The following is a 23131-nucleotide window of genomic DNA, read 5'->3' on the forward strand; positions in this document are numbered from 1 at the left end:
CATGAAACTGCTTCTGACTGAAAGAGCTTCAAAGGGCTTCTTTGTTTCATAATGTGCATGCAGCTCATTCATGGGCTTGATCTTCTTTCTCTCTCTCTCTCTCTGCTCTCTCTCTCTGCTCTCTCTCTCTGCTCTGCCCCCACCCCCCAACACCCTATGCTTACATCAACCCCCTTCTTTTTGGATCTGTGCATAGCGCCATACCATACTCTGTTGGAAATTCTAAGCACTCGTGCTATTTTTGGAAAGGAACGCAATTAAGTTTACAACCAGTGCCAGTTCTGTCAGATTCTTATTGGGGATTACTTATATGTTAGTTCCCCTCCGTATTCCTCTTCAATTAAGCACATCTTGAAAAAAGTAGGCAGTTTGGACATTTTAAATTCTTCACTCCCCCGTTACAAAATATGGTAATCTGGTCTACAATTGTGATTTTCTTTACTTCAATGACTTGAAATATGTGTGCTGTATACAAACGTACACACAGTATCATGAAATCACAAACAATGAATTGTCACATTTTAAAAACGATTCATTAATTGACTTGAGGTTTCACTCATGTTGTGAAGCATGCGTTGTGTGGATTGGAGCTTTGATTTTAGCTGTCGATTAGCATATTTTTTTTGAGTGCAGTAAATCCAGCTACATTGTTTCAAGTTAGCTCTTGCTATTAAAATAGCATATTTTACATCTATGACAGAAGATTAGCTAATTTAGGAACTTCCTAAACAGCATTTAATGGCTTTCTTAAAGTTTGCAAATGCAAAGGTGATAGTATTACAATTCAGCAAATATAAGGGACTCATAATTTGCATATACCCATACATAAGAAACTTAAGGCAGAGTAAATACTGTGATTTTGTACTATACTGTCATGCGCAGGAGAGTGAATGTGACTGTTTTATTTTGTCATTTCAGAGTGTCGGAGAATTTGGCTTAGACATCATTGAAACACCAGAGGGTGACAAGTGGCCACAGTTGATCGTTCAGCAGAACCTAGATCGTGAGCAGAAGGACACCTTTGTCATGAAGATAAAGGTTGAAGATGGCGGCAATCCTCCCAAGTCCAGCACCGCTATCCTCCAAGTCACCATCTCCGACGTCAACGACAATCGTCCTGTCTTCAAGCATAGCGATTTGGAAGTCACAGTACCGGAGAATGCCCCGGCAGGAACATCGGTTGTTCAGCTTCATGCAACGGATGCCGACCTCGGGTCCAATGCCCAGATCCATTTCGCCTTCAGTAACCAGATCTCAGCCTCGACCAAACGTCACTTTGCCATTGACAGCACAACAGGATTGATCACTGTAAAGCAGTCACTGGACAGGGAGTTGACTCCTGTTCACAAACTTATTGTTCTGGCCAGTGATGGCAGCTCAACACCCTCACGGGCCACAGTGACTGTCAATGTTACAGACGTTAATGACAATGTTCCCTCCATTGATACTCGCTACATAATCAACTTGGTGAACGGGACTGTGCTGTTGTCTGAGAATGCTCCCCTCAACACCAAAATAGCACTCATCACAGTTACAGACAGAGATGCAGATCTCTATGGAAAAGTCACTTGCTACACTGACCATGATGTCCCATTTCGACTGAAGCCTGTCTTTAATGATCAGTTTTTACTAGAGACAGCTGCTTCCCTCGATTATGAGACAACTCGAGAATATGCAATTAGGATAGTGGCCTCGGATAGAGGGACGCCTCCTTTGAACACTTCTGCTATGGTTTTAATTAAAATCAAGGATGAAAATGACAATGCGCCCATCTTCCCCCAGCCAGAAATTCAACTTTCCATACCAGAGAATAATGACCCGTCCTCACAGTTAATAAAAATCAGTGCCACTGATGCAGACAGCGGACATAATGCTGAGATTATTTATACCCTTGGCCCCGATGCACCCGATGGGTTTAATATAGACAGACGGTCAGGAATCCTTTCGGTTGGCAAACGCCTGGACAGAGAGAAGCAGGAAAGGTACTCGTTCACTGTCATAGGTAGGGACAACGGTTCATCGTCCCTGCAGAGCAATGTCACTGTCAGGCTAATCGTTCAGGACCTTAATGACAACAGCCCGGCTTTCACACACCCTGAGTACAACTTCTATGTGCCTGAAAACCTTCCTCTCTTTGGAACCGTGGGCTTAATCACAGTGACAGACGCGGATGCGGGAGATAATGCTGTTGTGACTCTGTCCATTTTGAACGGGAAAGATCATTTCATCATTGACCCACAAACTGGCGTAATCAAGCCCAATATCACCTTCGATCGAGAGCAACAGAGCTCATACACATTTATGGTGAAGGCAGTAGATGGAGGGCAGCCCCCTAGCTCCTCTTATGCTAAGGTCACTATAAATGTGGTTGATGTAAATGACAATCGCCCTGTGTTTGTGATTCCTGCTTCTAATTACTCCTATGACCTAGTGCGGACAACCACCACCCCTGGTGACGTTGTTACAAGAGTGTTTGCCATTGACAATGACACAGGTATGAATGCTGAGCTTCAGTATAGCATTACCAGCAGCATCATCATCACGTCTCGAGTCTCCCCTCGAGGCCTCTTTTCCATCGACAAAACAACAGGCAACATAACACTGCAAGAGAAAATTGTGGCGGCGGATCAAGGGCTGCATAGGCTGGTTGTCAAAGTCAAAGATCTCGGGCAGCCAGAATCATTACAAGCTATTGCACTTATTCACTTATTTGTCAATGACACTGTTTCGAATGCCACTTTCATCCAAGAACAACTGCGGAAAAGTATGGAGACGCCACTGGACCGAAACATAGGGGACAGTGAGGTAACACCTCAGGCTAACGGATATGTGATTGTTGTCATAGCTATCATAGCTGGGACCATGACTGTCATCTTGGTGATATTTGTGACTGCCTTGGTGCGCTGCCGACAGACACCCAGACACAAAGTTGTGCAGAAGGGCAAGCAGAGCGGCGAGTGGGTGTCACCTAACCAAGAGAACCGTCAAATCAAAAAGAAGAAGAAGAGAAAGAAGCGATCCCCTAAGAGCCTCCTCCTGAACTTTGTGACCATAGATGAATCTAAGCCTGACGACCCTATGCATGAGCATGTTAATGGTACGCTGGATCTCCCTGTGGAGCTAGAGGAGCAAACCATGGGGAAGTACAACTGGGCCACCACACCCACCACCTTCAAACCCGACAGCCCGGACTTAGCCAAGCATTACAAATCTGCGTCCCCTCAGCCTACATTTCAAATCAAACCGGAGACTCCGGTGGCCCCAAAGAAGCATCACGTGATCCAGGAGCTCCCTTTGGACAACACATTTGTGGTGGGTTGTGACACGCTCTCCAAGTGCTCATCGACGAGCTCCGACCCGTACAGTGTCTCAGAGTGCGGCTGTCAGGGGGGATTCAAGACTCCAGGGCAAATCACCACACGACAGGTAATTCATGACTTCTTTTTTCAACCCGCTCACAATAGTCCCCATTCATACTATCCCTGCTGCCCCAAGGTAGTTGATGTGACAGGAACAGGGATGCACTATGGAGTGCAAATAAGTTCCAAGATAAGCCAAGAAAATGTTTACATGAATGTCATTTGCACTTGAAAATTCTAATGAAATTCAACACGCGAGTGAGGCACCATAATCTTGTATGCACCCTCGTTTGTAAGCAATCATAATTGCATAATCATTTACATGTGGTAGGTTAATTTCACATTTAGAGCTTGATTAGCAGCAGCAGTGCAATTATTTTTGCTGGGTCTTTTGAATTTGGGGGTCTTCTTTTTAATCATGCCTCATACTTATTGTTACCTTAATACAGTATGGGGCTGAAAAATAACCACTTTTTATTTTTTATTTTTTTTATAATAGTAGCAATCAACAATTCAGATGAAAAGGTATTGTGTTTCCATTTCCTAAAAATCCTTGATCCAATACAAAGTTAGAAATCAGCTTTTTAGGGCTATTTGATTAAAACTCAACCCAAACACAAAGCTAACCATTAGAGCATCTCAAGTAATTATTTTGCACTATTAGCTGTAATTACTATTGCGAGGAAGAATATTTTTATTAATATACAAATATATCCAGCCATTAATCGCGGTTATTGCGCAAGTGCGATCACAGTAAATGCTTGCATCGTACCCTTTTTGGTCTCTGATATGAGCAGTGATTACTGAACTCGACGGATTTATTCGTGGTCAAGGGCCGAGTTAAGCTTTGTGCAAATATTTAGACTATCCGTTTAAACCAAGCAAGCAAAAAGTAAACACAGTGACCGGATTGACAGGGACTTCTAACTTAATCAGCAATTCATTTTGAGGAAAAAACTAAAACTGTCCTGCTTTTATTGTATAGGGAAGTTGTTTCATAGGAGAACGTTTCATGGGAAAGCTCATTTAAATGAGGTAGTACAGCAAAGGCTTATGATTCCATAAAGAGAAATGTGCCAAACGAGAAGTACCCCAATAAATAAAAGCGGATGAGGGAAATAAATGTAAATCAGAGGTAAGGAGAGGTGGCCTTGCTCTGTGCCGACAGCGAGAGCACAGTGCTACGGGGAAGACGAAGTACTGCTCGGGGTGGGGGAAGGAGGAGGGGGTTGCAGGGATCAAGGTGACGCAGAGCTTTGAGACCAATATACTTAAACACCAAGGGAGCACTAGTCCATAAAAAGCATGCCCGTCTGACGTTGCATTTAGCTCATAAACGATCTTCTTTAATGACCCCAATTATTGTTATAAATTGCATATGTAGATACACGTTCAGTACTTTGTTCAAATTAGCTCAAATAGCATCCAGATTGAGGTTTGCCTTTTTTCTGTGTTGTGATTTGTGTTCCAAAAGATACTGAGGAGCTCTTAAGTCAAATTACCATCTATACATGACATATACATATTTTGAACATACTGTTTTATCCATTATTTTTTTCATCCTTACCATTTTGGTGGATTTGGCACTTCTTTGGTTGGCTTTCATTTCTGTCACGAATTTAACGATCAAATCTGCCATTCATTCAATTCTGGGTCACCGCCACGATATTGCATCACTGTCTTGACTTTGATGCTTTGCTTTTGTTTGTTGCTTACACTTTGTCATGTGTGTGTGTTTTATTTTGCCTTTTGATTCTTATAGTTTCTTTTATTTCTAATGTCATCTAGTAAGCCTTAACATTAATCTTGGCATGGTTTGGCTAAATGACTGTTTATCCCATGAAGTATTGTGCTGAGGATAATTTATGAGGACACCCACACTGAGCTGAGAGTCATTCCCTTCATCCACCTTTCTTTTTAAAACCTGGTTAAAAGCCATGCTCTGACATGGTGTATAATGCATAAGCCTACTACAGCCCCGAGTACTAAAGATTTAATTCATAATATGTTTGTATGTGACACACTCTCGACTTGTCAGTATGATACCCCCCTCACTGTGGTTGTGGCTGCCGTGAAATATGCAAAACTATACTGCTGGAGTTTCTCATTTCTGAATTATTATCAATCTTGGATTTTGAGCATTGTGAGCTAAAGTCATTCTAGAATCTATTTAAAATTAATGCATGTATGATAACATTCTATCCAATTGTATTTTGCTCTGTTGAGCTCTGATCTATATTTTGAGTTTTCATCCTCGTGTCAAAAACGCCAAAATATTTCAAGGTTATCTAAAAAAATAATTCCTCACTGATTGAAATTAACCACATTTTCAGCAGGTGCTCATAATAACACATCTATATTCTTCTGCCCCCTTAAGCAATTGACAAGTGATGGCTCCCACTTTAGACATTAGATTTCCCTCCAGTTTTAAGTGTGATTATTTAAAGCCTGTGTCATGAAGAAAAAAGCATGATGAAAATATGTGGCTGCAAAGGTTAATTAAATGCACTAAAGGGTTAATCACTCGTAATACAGTATGATTAAAATCGCTGTAATTAGGTTTTGTATAAGGCTGATAAGAGGAGGGAAGGAGGCGGTGATCCTCTAAGATGACACTTGGGTGTGTCTGCGTCAGATCCCAAAGTGATGTTGTAATAGGTGTTTGTTTACTTTTTCATAAAACAATCTCCATTTTACAGTATTTATTTGGTTTGCCTCAAATGAGTAATGAAGCAGCATTCCCCCCCCCCCCCCCCCCCCCCCACAATTAGTTTGTGGAGACAACTTCAAATGTGTCCCTCAAACTGTGTAATTTGGTACCACTTAGGCCAAGACACCAGAAACCTAATTAAAAACAAACAATGACAGTTTTGTTTGTTTTTCTGTTTGGTGTATGGAAGTGGCTGATTTACAGTAGGTACTTTAATAAACCCATACTCAATTGCTGCCTTGTATTAACTAATCAGGTTTCCATCCAAATGTTTCAAAATTTTTAAGCAAATTTAGTGAAAATGTGCAAAACGAGCATGCAACTTATCCCCGTTTTCCATTTATTATTTTGCTAATATTGAGGAGACTGCGCCATGTGCTGACGTCATATAAGAGTGTCATTATTATTATTATTTTAGCATCATTAATTAGCGATTGGAAATGAATTTGGGATTGTGTTGTATTGATATTGGTGGCAGCAATTTGTGATGGTGATATAAACTGGTTCTAACTATAAGTCAAGAGACGAGTCAAGACAGTTGCCACGGCGCACTACAGGGAACACTTTTAAAATAAAAGCGAGCCAAGGCATTGAGGTTCATGTATTCTTCGGTATGCTAAAGGTTTGCCTTCTCACCGTATGTATGCTGCCATCATGTAGAGTCTTCCTGATGGGGCACAACCAAGGGCATTTTTGCTGTTTTCCATCTGGCTTCTTTTACCAATTCCAGAAATATTTCAATTTCGTCGTCCCCTCAAACACGCTTTAGTTTATTGTCCACCACCATTTTTTTGTGATTACAGTATGTACGTGTGGCGTAATATCAGGTCAAAACATGCGACGTGGTATCCAGTCCTGTCATCATTACGATGAAAAATCCACCCCCTCCAAGCATAAAAACTTTTTTAGTCTTTTAAATTTATTTGTTTAGTGCAAAATGTAGGCTTTTTTTTTCAAATTTCTAGCATTTCCATTCAGGTTTATTTTCACAATTCTTGAAAATTTGATTTAAAGATAGGTGGCTGGAAACCCTACCTACTGAAAGCCGGTTCAAATAATGCCCACAAACCCAGCTTAGAAAAATACACACACATGCAGAGCAGCTTATGGGTTAAGGTTACCAAAATGTTTCCAGGGACTGTACAGATGTAGCTGTTAAAGAGTACAGCTTGTAAAAGACACTTCAGAGACTACAGATTGGTGCTACCATATGGCTCCATTATACAGCGGCAATACCCACTCTCGCCAAACACACACACACACACACACACACTTCCCACCCCTCCTTCGTTTTTACACATCTCATCACTTTCTTTCAACCTGTGCTGCATTGTATTAGAGGTCAACCTGCCCGCCGGTGATGAGCAGCACTTGTGATGGTGTGCACTTTAGCAGGGGCCGATTAAGCAAGCGCCACCTTGTTTGAGTGATCTCCGACATCACACCAACATGCAGGCAGACAAAAGGCTAACACATTCTTTTGTTGACCTCGTATTCAAGGGTGTATAAGGTCTTCTCCCATGACTAAATAGATGACAAATTGCCGTCATTGTTTCTGTAATATATCGAGACATACCTCATGCTCAACTGCTTACATCTTTTGGACAAATGTGATGATGAGCTAGGTCCTCTTTCAAGTCTAACACCAGTGACCTTAACAAATTACCACTGATGTTGACTAAAATCGTGTAGAACGTGTTTTGATAAGTGTGGAAGATGTTATAGCTGTAAAAGGGTAAACTAGCAACATACCTGTACTGTCTGTGTCATAGCCAATACCATTTTTCCATGCATGAACGTTTGCTTTGTAACACATTTTTGAGGCCAAAAATATTGCTACAAACCACCCATGGTGCTTGTGATGACTCACTTTAAGCGAGGAGCAACAGCATGATTACCCAACATAGTCAAATGTACACCTTTTATTTTTTTTTATTTTTATTTTTTTTTTTTAATCCATCTTTTTTTTTCATTCAGTTGCTTCATGACCAACATCCTTATGTGAGCACTGTGGTGTAATGTCTCTGTGTGAGTCACATGCTCAGACTCTTTCTCTCTCTCCCAGTCAACGTCACTTGTGCTGCTTGCGTTATGAAAACAGCACCATGTGATATTCTGTACATATCAGAGGACCCACTGGCAAGGGTCCGAAAGAGTGGGCCTAAATTCATCCAGATTTTGTTGTTTGAGTGGGGTGAAGAGTGCTAGCCTGGTGTGGTGGGAGACAAAAAAAATAAAATTGGGAGTGATAATTGGATGCTCTGATAAGTACAGGAAAAAAAAATGCACAAAACTGTAGCATTCTTCAAGGAAACCTGACATGAAAATGACATGATTGCCAGCCATCCCTTGAAGAATGTTTTTATTATTATTATTATTGATGATCCTTATCACAATCACTTAAGAGATTTGTATTATTATTATTATTATTATTATTTTGTATTCCATGTTGAGTGTAGCCTGGCACTGATGAGGCTATGGTTTAGACTGCTCAGAGCTGGATGATATTTATATTGTAACTCCAATCTCCCTATATCTGTCTGTCTCTCTATATTTCAGGAGACTGCACTGAAACCACCACACTATGGCACACTCTGTGGCACAGGTACAGCTCACACCCACAGGATTAAAATCAATCTCTAGCTCCCACTACCTAAAGAAAAAGAGAGAGAGAAAGAGAGAGAGAGAGAGAGAGAGATGGGACAGAGAAAAGAGAGAGAACGAGTGAGGGCAGAAGGCAGGAAGTGGCAAGGTGAACAAGTACTTTACTGCCTGTACAGCCTCAAAGCTCACCTCTTCATAAAGACACGGGGGTGGAAGAGAGAGAGGGAAAAATGGGGGAAATGAAAACAAAAAAGACGCTTCATGTTTTCCTGCTTGAAACTTGACAAAAATCCTCTTGTAAAATGTATTGGAAGTGTGACTTGTGTTTGAGTCCGATGCTATGACCTTAAACTCCAGCACCCATGCTGTAAAATAGGTGTCAATAGATCTGTAAAGTATGTTTATATGTATGTATGTGTATCCAATACAGAGTTGATGGTGTTTATATTTATTAAGTACATTTCCCTTGCCTTTTTTTTTTTTTGCAAAGTTGCCTAATGGCATTTTATTGTCTTAATTTTTTTCTGCATTAATTTCCATGTGAGCTTGCTCTCAGAACTAATGACTTAAAATGTATTTATGCTGCAAGGTCTACTGGCCCGTAGGCTCCACGCTATTGCACACATCACGGTGAACTTGTTTTCACCTTTTCGCCATTTGCTAGCCTCCTTTTTGTTGCCACTGAGTATTTTTTATTTTATTTTTTTTCAGTGCACCCACTACCCCTACCCACTATGGTTCTGATGGCCTTGTTGTTATTACACTGGGAGAGGTGGTAGGACAAGTTTAATACTTTGAGATAAGCCACAATCACAAGGGACTCGGGTTATAATCAAAGGCTGTTTATGTAGGGCAGATTTGAAGAGCACTAAGCCTGACCTTTTGCGTGTCACTTTAAATTCCCAAGTTGGGAAATGCTTTAACCTGCTGAGAGATAATAAAATGACTCCAGATGGTTAAAATGACAAAAAAAAAAGACAAATAAATCATCTTTATTATTTGGTTGACAGGCTTATAAGTGAAAGTAACTTGCTTGCACTTCTTTACACTTGCAGGAATAATTTTTATAGTTGACAGGAACATTGAGCACCAAACCTTGTGACCTCTTGTTCAGAGCATTATCATCTGTCTAGACACATCTCACAGCATCGCTATGGCGCAACTGGTCCTGAATAGATCATTTCTGAAATGACTGGTTGATGTGAACAACATTGATAATTATATGACGCCTATGATGCAACACACGTATAACCATAGAATTCGATTCATTAAAATAGACATAGCCGGCCAATTTGGAATGTACAGCCGGGCTTGACCAGAAACTACAGTGACGTTGAATTCTAGACATGTTTCTACCAGCAGCCGCTCTGATTTTATGCCAACCGACTATGTCTATTTTAAAGCTTTTAATTGTGTTGCCTTCCTTTGAGGCAGGTTGTTATTATCGGAGGAGGTATATACTGTACATGTAATTATGGTATCAAATGTATTCACTTCTGCGTAGGAGCTACAGTTTGACGTGTCCATAGCATCCTAGTACTGTAATGATTAGATTTGGCTGATCGTTGGGAAATTAAAAATAACAACAAAAATACTTATGAATTTGAAAACTTGTATTGTTGTAAGGGAGACAGATGACCTCACTTTGATTCAATGTGAAGTACAATATGCACCTTACATGATCTTTGTATTTGATTTTGATTTGCCAGTGTGGAGAAAACTGTAACTGTTTCATGTATGTGTGCGCTTCAAACATTTATTAAAGTCTTTTGCATTGTACTGCAAATTTGAATGACTCTGATTATTTGTTTGGAACCGCTCACAGCAGCCTGCCTCACACATAGTGGTGTCGTCCTGTAAATTACCTACTGCAGAGTAAAATCTGTAGAGATGAGCAATCAACAGCGCGACAGAAAAAAATGACAAATTAACAAGAATAATACTGTTTGCATTTATTGTCATACACATATACTAACCTGAAATTTCAGTAAGGGATTGCAATGAATTATAAAAGTTAAAGCTAAAATGAAGATTAATCTTTATTACAATTTCTCAACATTGATCTTTTAAGGCTCTATATCCATAGATGATGCAGCTGTACTTAAAATTGTAAAAATTGGCACAAACTGATTATCATGCCGGTGCAGCCTTGTTTTGCCTGATTGGCAATTTGGCAGACTCTGCTCCATAGTGAGTTTTCTGGCATACCGAGAACTTTTCCTGAAAGTATGGTACTAAACTTTATAAATATTGGTGCAGGTAGTGAATTTGATCGGTGTACAGGCGGACAGATCGGACATGTGGTAGATGGCATCGTATTTTATTCTTATTCGTATGACAAAGTCATGTATCATCATTGCTATTTTCATCTTAGTTCTATTTTTAAAATCACCCCCCTAGTCAGGAGTGGGGGTGTTATGTCACACACGTACATGTGAAATCAGGGTAGAAGGTGGTTTTCAAGTGCCCACTCACTGCGCCAACCTGTGAAAATATTAGAACACAGTCTAGCACACCCCTGTGCAGATTTAGACCGTGCCGTGCCTTGCATTAGATTTGCACTGGACACAAAATTAGAGTCCTAAATGTTAAATACAATTATCAGTAATGTGGGACAATCTTATGTTGAGTATTTCTTTAATATTATTTTTTATTAAATTAACATGATAATAATGATTCAATCTGAAAACGGATGCACACAGCACTTAATCAATAAATTACCCAATCAGAGAGAGGAGTGGACTAGTTATTTACATCTGAATGTTATTTATCACATTGTCAAGACATTTTAGACAATTTAGATGTTGTACTGTATATAGATGTAGAACTCTAAGTCGAACTCATCAAACATCTTTGGGATGAACTACAACAGAGATTGCAAACCCAATGTTTAATGGGAAAATTGCATTAAACAATTGCTAAAACCTCAAATCCAGTGTAATCTGACCATGGGAGCTCTATCCTGATTGTCATCGGAAAGTCTATAAAAAAAAAAAAAGAAGGAAAGACTTAAGACATTTTCACCCAAAAAACTGAATTATGCCATAAGTAGGTTTTATTTGAAACTTTCTGTGAACTTTTCATTTGTTTAGTTACAAAGCCATCCATTTGCATTTTCCAACATTCCCAACCAGTCCATGGTCTTGCCTACATTCAACTGTGATAGGCACTAGCTCAACTGTGGTAGAAAATGTATGGAAATACAGTATATTGTTGTATATACAGTAGGTATGTCATAAAACTGTCCAATGTGTGAATTTTAGCTCTTGCTATGAAATTTAAAGAGCTATTATACAAAAACTAGTGCACTGTAAACTGTAAAATTATTGGACACATAGTTTAAGGGACATTGTGTGCAATTTCCCGGTATATACTACATCCTTTCTCTAGCCTTGTGAACTTGAGGCCAATCGAAAAAAGTGTGGTCATTGCAAATGGATCATTTGAATTGAACAATGTTATTACACAGTCCATCTCAAGCACATTTCTGAGAGAAAAATTGCTCATTAGGAACAGATTACAGATAAAAAGTTATGGAAATGCAGTGAAGGCACATCCTTTGAAGTGCTCAAATTGAAGCTTTTTTTGGAACAACACATTTCCTTTTGAATTTCTCCTCCATGAGAGCCGATAATGATCATCTGATAATGATAACCCCGCTGTTATGGTGTACAGTAGTGCACAAAACACATCTGAGAGGAGGAATTATGTGAGAAGAAGCAGCACAATAACTGCTGCTCCAACTCAGTGTTGGGCCCATTTGATCCAAAAATACAGACTTGAAAGGAACAAAACAAAGAATAGACAATGAGAAATGTTTAATTGCTAATCAAAGTTGTTTCACAGTCTCAAACGAAGAGAGCTAATCAATTCCCGCTGGGGAAAGTGTCCTTGGTGGTTTGAGAAAATGGCTCACACTCAAGTGGAGCATACTCGTATAGGGTGCTGAAATGTCAGCCATCTATTAATAGATTCATGTAAATCTGCTAAATGCCTCGTACCTACTTTATATCTTTCCTTGAGTAGATCTTAAGATATATGTATCTCTTTGAGGTGGATAATTTATCATTTGATGTTTTATGATATGCATAATGAGACAATGAAATGTGTTCAAATGTGCCATGAATAGATGCATAAAACAAAGGCACGGCATTAATTAGGCCTAACAATTGTGCATGTATTCTTCATAATGGTTCTTGCCAAGATAAGAATGACAACAATGAAATAATATAAGTGCTATAAATGACACTAGAATAAGATCGAAAGAGAAAGTGTTTTTTGGAGCCTTTTAGGGTTGTGTGGTTTTGACAGGAAAATGCATTTGTTACATGCAATCATGTAGTTGTGATTTTGGCCAGCGCACCAGTGACTTTTATTCACTAAATGTGACTAGAAAGTTGAAAGCAGCACAGACAATCGTCATACGCTCTGTTACATCTGCAATTTCTCGAAGTTTATGCCCCCTCTTTCCCAGCAGAATGGCCCTTCAACATGTGCATTAATCTATTATCGATCGCCAACTCAAAAGAACAAAACACATTTTCATCAGTGGGGTGTGTGCCCGGGGAGGCTCCTCCCTCTGCACGCCCCTGCTACCAATCGAAGGGGCTCCTCTCATTTCCTAAAATTGCGGCACACGAGAGGCGCACTCATAGTCCTAAATATGGCAGAAGAATAAACCGTTTTTCTCATGTCCTGTGGCAGGTCAAGGTGCTCAAGCTACGTTTCTAAGCAGGGGTGCATACAAAAACTGTGTAGTATTTAAAAACAACACCAGCAGTTGTTTGGTGCTTATTCTACCAACCCTCATGGTTGAACTTAAAGATGTACGGCTCATCGGGGCAAGGTTTATCGTTAATATAATATGATATAATATAATATAATATAATAAAATGATTTTTTTTTTTTCTGCCTCCCTCTAACTTCCAGTATGGGACCCTGCGATCAGCTAGCTTACTTAGCACATGCATTTCTCTTGCAGTCCATCACGCACCACTTTCCCATAAGGACGTATTTTAACAGACAGTCGAAGCCGGGGCACAGCGATAACGGCCTTCCTGCGATTTGTTTGGCCACCATTTCACGGTGAATGTTAGCCTTAGCCGTTAGCTGAGCCAGCGTAGTCAAGCCAGCCACAACAATAGTTGTTCATAGGCTACTAAGCAACATGCCACACGGGTAAACTTTAAAATAAAAGCAAAACAAGTAATATTGGTCATGGATATAAATGCCTCGCTTAGCTTTTATTTTTATTTTTTTTATTTTTTGTAAAGTTGGCCGTCGGAAGCATTTGTGGCAGCTTACTTGACTTCGAATTGAGGTTGTCTTGACTGCATGCAAGCTGACTGATTGAACTGCTTTATTCTAATGCTCAAAAGTGTGGTGACAGGACTTGAATTGGAGCTCAATATTCAATTTGCAGTGCTTATGCGCACCCCTGTTTAAAAGGAACCACAAGCAGACCTCCACATGTGTAGGCTAGAGAGAACACAGATTTGTGACGTAGGCACATCCAAGTCTCCGTCTCTCGTCCAAAGTCATCTGGGATGTGCTCCAACACACCTGTGAACTTTGAGGATAAGCGGTACAAAAAAAATGTATGCATGGATGTTCAGGAAGGAAGATGCTGTCTTCCTGTTTCACTCCACTCAGGGCAACGCTTCACACAATATCTGCCCAATCTCTGCCAAACCGAATAATTCAATCTATCCCCCTACTGCCACTTCAGCAACCACCTCCGGAGCTATGGTGGTCGAGCTACTTTTGTGTGTGCAACAATCAAATCGGTGCGGAAGCGCGCCGAGTGGTTCTTTCTGAGACACTCTGCAGCGCTACAGCCGGGAGATTGTTTTCATTGAAAACAATTCCGTTGATTAAACGAGGTGTGACTGCCGAGTGGGGATCAGAGGAACATCGATTGCTTGTACAATTGTTTGTTCCATGTTAAAGGTGTGATCAAAAATAGTGTACAAGTGTACAGCATGTGGCTGGTGTGCCAACATGAAAGTTAATGCATAGAAATTCATCTCTGCTTGTCTACCACATGTAGGATTATATTCTGTTATGATTTATCTTTTTTTTGGAGTGTACATTCCAAATGTTACAGTATCGGGATAAATGAGATTCACAAGCAGTGTTTATGTGACACCCTTGACATTTGTATCACCCCCTAGCCCATCCCACTTTTGGAGGAATTAATCATGGTTGAACATTAGTTATGCTCATGTTGCCGTGCCACTAATCCCCCTTCAACATAGAGCCAAACACAATAAAATACAAAGAAAGCACAATTAGATTCACCATTTTTTTCTGTTGCAATGTTTTTTTTCCTCTCAGAGCAACAATGATGCAGATGATGTATTTTGCATTCTGCGTACACTTGACCCCACCGAGGCAGCTTGCATTGAATTTGTCCCTCATTTCATCCTCTTTGAAGCATACAGTGTGAAACCTGACCAGCAATCTATCATGCTGTTGGGGCTAATAAATGCAATTTTCCAACCTCGCCACATCCCTCTGTGGGTCATTGTTCAACTCTATGATGTTGTCACTCTTGTGTAAAACTGAGACGCTTTTCTGAAGTGCCACTGAGCTGTGCAATTCAATCAGTCTGCAACAGTCAAATCATAGCACTGTTTTAGAATGCTATCATGCATTGGTGTGCAACCTACGGCCCGGGGGCCATTTGTGCCCCACTGTCCATTTTTTAAGCGGCCCGCGGCATAACCTGAAAACAACATTTACAACTAATACATTTGTTTTATATACTTTTCTAAGAGCTTTTCTCTTCATAACACAGTGGTCAATAAAGATTTTTTATTTATTTTTTTACACACAAATGGGTTCTTTCACTTTCTACTCTGTATCAAGGTCTAGATTGTGATCATACTTTGTATCGTATGATTTCCAAGTAACTGTTTAAAAAATTGTCAGCTTGTGACAGATTACTTTTGTAAATAAAGATGGGATTCGGTTGCAGTTCAGTGCAGGAGCTGATATTTTCTGGTGGGTTACATGGTCTCGACCACCACAAAATCTGGTAAAATCCTAAACTGTCTGCCTAAAAAAAGAAGAAAAAAACACTGTCATGTATAAACAATATGCAGTTGCTTGATTGACTGGTTTTGGTTGAATTTCAATGTGGACCTTACCTCGATTTTTCTGTATGTGGCCCTTGGGAGAAAATGTTTGGCTTCCACAGTCACAGTGCCATAGATCTTCTGTTGAACTCAGTATTTTAAATGTGTGGTGAGGTGCAAGACATGAGTGGGAACAGTATTATTAGGGCCCGAGCAGCTACCGCTGTTTTTCGTTTGTATTCTTCTTCTTCTTCTTTTTCTTCTTCTTCTTCTTTGTAAACAATCTCATTTTAAGGGACCTAAACATTTACGAAAACTCACCAAACTTTGCACACTCCTCGGGCTCGGCGAAAAATGTTATATTATGAAGTTGCCATAACAACATATAGTGCCCCCTAGCGTAGAAAAATATGCACCAATGTGTGTATATATATATATATATATATATATATATATATATATGCAATTGGCTGGCAACCAGTTCAGGGTGTACCCCGCCTACTGCCTGAAGCCAGCTGGGATAGGCTCCAGCGCCGCCTGCGACCCTTGTGAGGAAAAGCGGTTAAGAAAATGGATGGATGGATGGATATATATTTATATATATACTTTTCAAACAATGCCAATGGGGGAAACTCATTGCCGAAAAATAAAATAGGACGTTGATTTTTGGGGTTTCTTATCACTGACCAAAAAGCTTTACACACCTGGCAAAAAAAAAAAAATATGTAAAGGTTTGTTATGTCATTTTCAACAAAATTCTGCTTCCAATGTGCTACTACCCCAACGTGCCAGTACCTCAACCTGCAAGTACCCCAAAGTGGCCCGGGCTGCGAGGGCCCTTTATAGCTGCTCGCAGCTCTAGTTTATTACTGTATTTTTTGATAATAAAAAATAAATAATGAAAATGATTGGGAGAAAATAAGCACAAATACAATTTTTAGTCAGTAACAGAGAAAAGAAACAGACTGGGGGTCAAAGTCAAGAAGGCTGTGTAAATGTAAATGACAGAGAATTAAAGGAGTTAAAGCATTTTGGCCATAGACTAAAGGAGGTGCAGGTTGTTTGGTTTAAAATCACAACTCAATTCAAAATTCCCAACAGTTTGTGAGGAGAATGGAGCTAATGGGTTTTTCCCCTCACAGTTTAATATAAAGACAATGCTTGTGACAGAAATTAAAAACAATGCATTTTTTGTTTATTATTGGGAGCAAAGCAGCAGCAAAGACATTGGTAAAGGGAGACAATTTAAGACATTGTCTAAGAAGGACCATGTGTGTTTCCTTGGTAATCCTGGTAATCCTTGAACAGAATTCCTGATTTGCTTTTGTAAAAGAGATTGGGAGATGATAAAATGGCTGCCTCCTTAGAATAGCTGATAATCTGGTTTGGACAGAGGATTCAAGGGGAATTTATCCTGTCTTAACATTTGCCCAATCAGATGGCGCTGAAGTGACCTTAACCCTTTACCCACTCCCTGTCTGTATGGTCTACTACACGAGGGGAAAAGAACAGTGGGATGATAATCAATGTTGTTTATTTTGCTGCTTGACTCTTTAAGTACTTTCAGCCAGATTATAGGCTTTTACAGGGGATAATCGGAAGAGCACAGACAATTGCCTTTTTCTATCCTGACAGTAACCTCCCACGAATGCGTAAAGAAGGTGATTTAAAGTAGATGCCGACACTTAATTCCTGATTAGAACCATTGCAGGGACTCGTAAAATTATCCAGACACCACATTAATCACCGCATTTCAAACAGGCCTGCTTCCAATTTCCACAGCCCAAATGTGTTATCTCCAGAATTACTAGCACTCAAAAGCACATTTTGCCTAACATAGAAAAGAAAAGGAAATAACACCGCATACACACATTGGACTGTGAATGACCCCAGATATCTCTTCTCTAGTTCAGTATGAATAAAACAGAAATGGTGTAGCTCTTCTTAATGACGTTACTGACTAATTTAAACTTTTTAACATAAATATATTTTCATGTTTTCTCCTCCATTTACTATTAAAATAATGTAGCTACCTAGAGTGAATCTAGGATTTGAACTTAAGGGGTGCTCAGCTAACCTTGCCAGCAAGCTGAATTATCGCGGTATTTGTGAGTTCACAAACTCCGGAGAATACATCTTGTACCACTCCCATTACAGCCGACCTTTTTTAGGTCAGACCAATCAGGCGTTGTTTAGGGTGGGACAAAACCAATAAGCGCCGATGTCAGGGGGGAAATAAACAAACCTAACAGACGAATGGACGCTGCAATTAATTCTGTTCTCGCAGAATCACTCACTGTTTCCTTGTTGAAATTGGACAGCGAGAGTCGCTTCGTGCATTTTTATCTGGTAAAGATGTTCGTGACCCCCCTCCCCACCCTTCCCTAAGACGAGACGGAAGACGACATTTTCATCCGTTGCCTTGATTGGTCAAAACAAACGTGCAAAGTTGCCGCATCGGCCAATGAGCTCGAAGTGTTGTACAGCAAGTCCCCCCTTTACGAACAGATCAGCCGAGTGAAGTCCCAGATTGATAATGTGAAGAACTCACTTGAGTGAATCCCAATTATCAATCTGGCTTGTGAGGTTAGTGCTCAGCCCCCGAATCAGAATATATCATATAGAACATTGTAATTTGTTAGCCTAATGGCATATTTGTCCATGTCAGTTTTAACTTACCGTCACAAAATTAATACAAAATACCAATGTGCTTTCTATAAATTGTATTTATAAAAAAAAAATCTTATTAAAAATAAGTTTATTAGTGTTTGCTGTGCAGTGCAAACTGGGAGTTTATTTTTGTTTATGGCACAAGGTGAACACACACAGTTATGACTAGCGCACAGCTTTGTTGTTAGCCTTGTCGTCCCGTCGTTTTAATAATTTGTTTTAGGAAGTTTCAAACATGCTCTTAATGCCAACTAAAATACTAATTTGATACACCCACAACATGAACACACGTGAGAAGTCAAGTAGGCTATAGTGTGGGTGTTAAACTCGCTAGCTAACTCTAAAACGCTTCTAAAATCATACAGTGTATATACCTCACATTACTTAATATTATCAGTCAGGTGGATCTATTGTAGTGTCTAAAACTAATAACACAGACATGATCATCGGCTAAACCATTTAGTGTGATGAACTAAGAGGCAAACACTCATTAGTAAATCAATATTACACGTTGTTATTCATGTCTGACTTAGTTCACAGTGTTAATGTTGCACTTTAAATTTTAATTAAGTCACAAACAGCTCACTAACTCTTTACAAGTTGTTCTTTTGAGTGTACCAAATCATTAGAATAATTTATTTAAAAACATTTGTTGAAAAAGTACGTTATATATATATATGTTTTTAAAGAAATGATTCTAATGACAATATAACAATATATATATTTCGTTACTGTAAATGTATAGGATCGTTTGCCGAGAAACGTTTCTTGGGAGAAGTAATATGGCGGTTTCGCGGCTTCAAAAGTCTTGGTCTATCGGCTATTCAGATCAGTGATTCGTTTTCTTCACTGATTCTTCTTCTACGCTTTCCGTTAACTCTTTGTGGCTGCGCTACAGCGCCACTCCAGACTTGGCATATATATTACAGCTGTTAAACATCCTCAGCGTCTTCTCTTGGACACACACGTCTTCAAACGTTTCTCTTTTGAGAAACGAGGCCGGTTTTGCTTCAGTGTGAACAGGGTCTTAGACTCTATATTGAATGCAAGTGAAAGAAGACTGCAAATATATTTACCGCCACTTCGTGTTGACAAAGTTGTAAGCCGATTCTGAACACGGATGTCATATTTTCATGGAACACAGTCCATTTAATGCATACTGGTCAAAATCGGCATTAAACTAAAAATTAACGCTGATTTAAAATCCATTTTCAGTACGTCCTTTTTCAGTACTTATACAACATGATCATAGCAGTGAAAATATTGATTTAAGATGCTAAATCATTTAGTGACTATAATATGGTGTGCTTTTATGATATATGCCATTATACTTGCTTTAGTTTATACATTGTCTATCTTAGAAACCACAAAAGGTGTCACAATGTTCATATGATTATAAGCATGGCTGCATCTTATCCACTAACACACCTGCAACAAAGCCTAATGAGTGTAGCTCATTACCCAATTAGAGCTTTTGCACGGCATGAGTGGAATGGAGTGTGGGGAGCGAAACATCCCATGCATTTTACTCCCCTTTGCAGTCGCACAGTCTTGCACGGAGCTGTCAGGCTCAATCTGGGGCACACACACCAGCGCGCACACACACGTAAAACAGGTTGAGGCTCCAAATGCTATCCCGCTCAGACTTGCACACTGTGCAGCGTTAATCCACACGTGCACAATAACCTGCTGATTTCGCTTTGTGTAGTGGCTTCAATCAGGGGGAAAGCAAAGAGGCTCAAAGTGAAGGGTAGATGGAAAAAAGAAACACGCATTTGAGGGAAAATGTGAACACCTGAATACACCTTAAGCATTTATATGGGAGCCACGACTGTAGCTGCAGTTACACCTGATTAATGCAGTCATTTCAATGAGTTGCTTCTCGTCTGCGTGCAGAAGTTGAACGCAGCTCCAATGTACAAATATATCGGTGAGTAATCATCCATAGAGCCATTAGCAGATACAAGTCAGTAAACCACAAAGCTGTATTGTGTGACTGTACTCTCTAATGGACCTTTATGTGTGCCAATGTTAGGTATTTTTTTTTTTTAAAGTATAACAAGGTTTTGACTGGATTAGATCACTTTCTGTATCTGGAACCAGCTCCACAATATTTTTGGTGCATGCAGTGGTATAATAGTCTGTTTTTACATTATGGTGGCTAGTCATGTAAAATATTGTTGGTACGTGCCCAAAAGGATAATAGACACATTGAATTTTCCAAGACTCTTCTCAAATAATGCGTGTGATAGCCATCGATGGTCATTAGAAATTTATGTGCGTGCAGTCTTCAAAAAGAGCAGAGGCTTATTCCCGAGATCAGTCACACAGATAAGTACATGTTATTTTGAAATCTTTTGTGGCAGAAGTCTGCATTGCATGGCTGCTTAGATGGCCATGATGAAGTTAGATGACTTAATATTTGACTGTGCCATGGACTTGAGAGCTAAACACTTTAAACTTTGATTAAAGAAGCACTTTAGAATACAGTGTTCCTTCGCTTCTTTGTAGTACAGTTATTACGGCTTCACTCTATTGTGAGTTTTCATTTATGACCATAACTTCATCTATTGCAGTTTTACCTCTTAATTTTGTGGGTTTTCTTGCTATTTCCTTCTAAGTTGGACCAGCTTAAAAAACACACACACATATATATATATATATATATATATATATATATATATATATATATATATAAAGAGAGAGAGAGAGAGAGAGAGAGAGAGAGAGAGAGAGAGAGAGAGAGAGAGAGACCAAAGAAGACCAATACTTTTGGAGGTGGAGACCAAGACATGTCCAAGACTTTTGGGGGTGTAAACTAAGAAATTTCCAAGACTTTTGGACAGAGGTGGGCAATCTCAGTCCTCGAGGGCCGGAGTCCTGCAGGTTTTGGAGGTTTTGTCCTGCAGGTTTTGGAGGTTTCGTCCTGCAGGTTTTTGGAGGTTTCTCACTTCCAACACAAGCCCATTCCAATCAACAGGATTGTTATCAGGCTTATGCAGAGCTTGCTGATTAGCTGATCATATATCAGCTGTGTTGGAGAAGGGCAACATGCAAAACCTGCAGGACTCCGGCCCTCGATGCCCACCTCTGCTTTTGGAGGTCGAGACCAAGACAAATTAAAGACTTTTGGAGGTTAAGACTGAGACGAGACCAAGACATTTAGAGGTTAAGACTGTCCAAGACTTTTGGAGGTCAAGACCGCGATAAGTCCAAGACTTTTGGAGGTCGAGAACGTGACAAGGCCAACTAAAAATGCCTTTGATTCCAAGGCGAGACTGAGACCCTTAAAAAGTGGTTTTGAGACAAAGACCGATCTCTAGAACTACAACACTACATTTGCAAACAACCCCAAGTGATTTAAATAGTTGGATCAGAACGTATCTACACCCGCTGCTCATGATTGCCTTGTTTTTCTTTATGTAAGCGACTAAGCGTACCATTCAGAGATTTTCTTTGCAAGTGATTTTCAGCCAAAGAAAGATAGCCACATGTCCAGAAAAATTGCTGTTATGTGAGTCACAATTGTCCTGCATATGTTCCTCATGCAACTCACATATAGATAGCTTCTGCTGCTGATGGGGACCACATGTGTTCAAGCCCAGAGGTAATGGGCAGCACTTCAGTGAATTGTGCCGACCTTATTGTATTGTGTGGATGATTGTGTTGTGCTCCCTCAGATAATGACTCTGCCCTACTTTGACTTTGAGGCACTGACCTGAAATAAGGCACACAAGTGAAATCTGAGCCTGGATGAACCTGGAAGTGATTAAGGTCACCCAGACACATCACATTTGTTTGACCCCCTCGGTGACTCAAATCGACCGATGTCTGCAAATCCTCTGGGACTCTTTTGTGGGTTCCTTCCTCAATGCAAACATTGATAACATGCTTTGGAGAAAGCGTCACAATGATTAAATACACCTTTGATAGAGGACAGTTTTATTTTATTTATTTAGGCTCCTATTGACTTTTTTCGAGGTGGAAGAAAACCACTTGTTCTCTCCTTGTGACTTCAGGTGCTTAGAATGTGGCTAATCAAGGGCGAAAAATCATCTTGCCGTACGCTGCTGTCACCGCTGAAAAAACAATTTAAGATTTGAGCTAAAAAACTATTATTTTGTATACATCATTAGCCCCGACTTTCTTTACACAAGACAACAACATGACACAGACTGAAATCGATGCACAGTGCAGCTTGCCGCTACCTCTATGTCCAATATTGCTATGCACTCACTATGAGTGCAGACTGCACAACGGGTGAGCCACTGAGGTCACAAATAATTCAATGGCAAGTATCGGTAGAATTGCACAGTAATGCGGCCCAGAGCTGCGGTGTCAATGCAGTGAAATGTGTGAAGAATTTTACTGAGTTTCAGACAGAATATGCAAATAATCACTGTTTTAACCATGCGCCACATATAAGAGAAAAAGAACACCAAGGGAATGAAATTGAGAACATCATAAGGTATGACGCAACGCAGAATCTAGGATTGATCTAAGCTAGTATCAAATTTTGCATTGTGATAAATTATTTATTGCAGCAAGTGATAAGGTTGATGTTTCATGGGCCAGATGAGTACAGGCCTGGATGCTCGCGGGATGCAGGGATAACATGAGAGCACGCTGTTCTCTGGAGGGTGGCACACACTGAGTGGATCTGTGGTGTGTTTTGTGTCTTGCTATTCTGCTGGGGATCAGTACATGAC

The 23131-nt window shown here is 39.9% G+C and overlaps 1 protein-coding gene across 3 annotated transcripts in view; it reads left to right on the forward strand.

Moving 5' to 3' along the window:
- Window positions 1-23131, forward strand: part of pcdh11 (protocadherin 11) — a 150713-nt gene that overhangs the window by 14523 nt on the left and 113059 nt on the right. For 2 of the 3 annotated variants that reach the window (XM_086084578.1, XM_086084576.1), the window contains exon 3: window positions 919-3426. In XM_086084578.1, the coding sequence (XP_085940704.1) occupies window positions 919-3426 (2508 nt within the window). Of the gene's footprint in view, window positions 1-918; window positions 3427-8628; window positions 10460-23131 lie in introns of those variants that run through there. The other variant, XM_086084579.1, reaches the window with a different exon arrangement.

The sequence above is a fragment of the Leptonotus elevatus genome, chromosome 9 (genome assembly GCF_054856555.1).
Source record: "Leptonotus elevatus isolate MCC_2025b chromosome 9, RoL_Lele_1.0, whole genome shotgun sequence".
Taxonomy (NCBI): domain Eukaryota; kingdom Metazoa; phylum Chordata; class Actinopteri; order Syngnathiformes; family Syngnathidae; genus Leptonotus; species Leptonotus elevatus.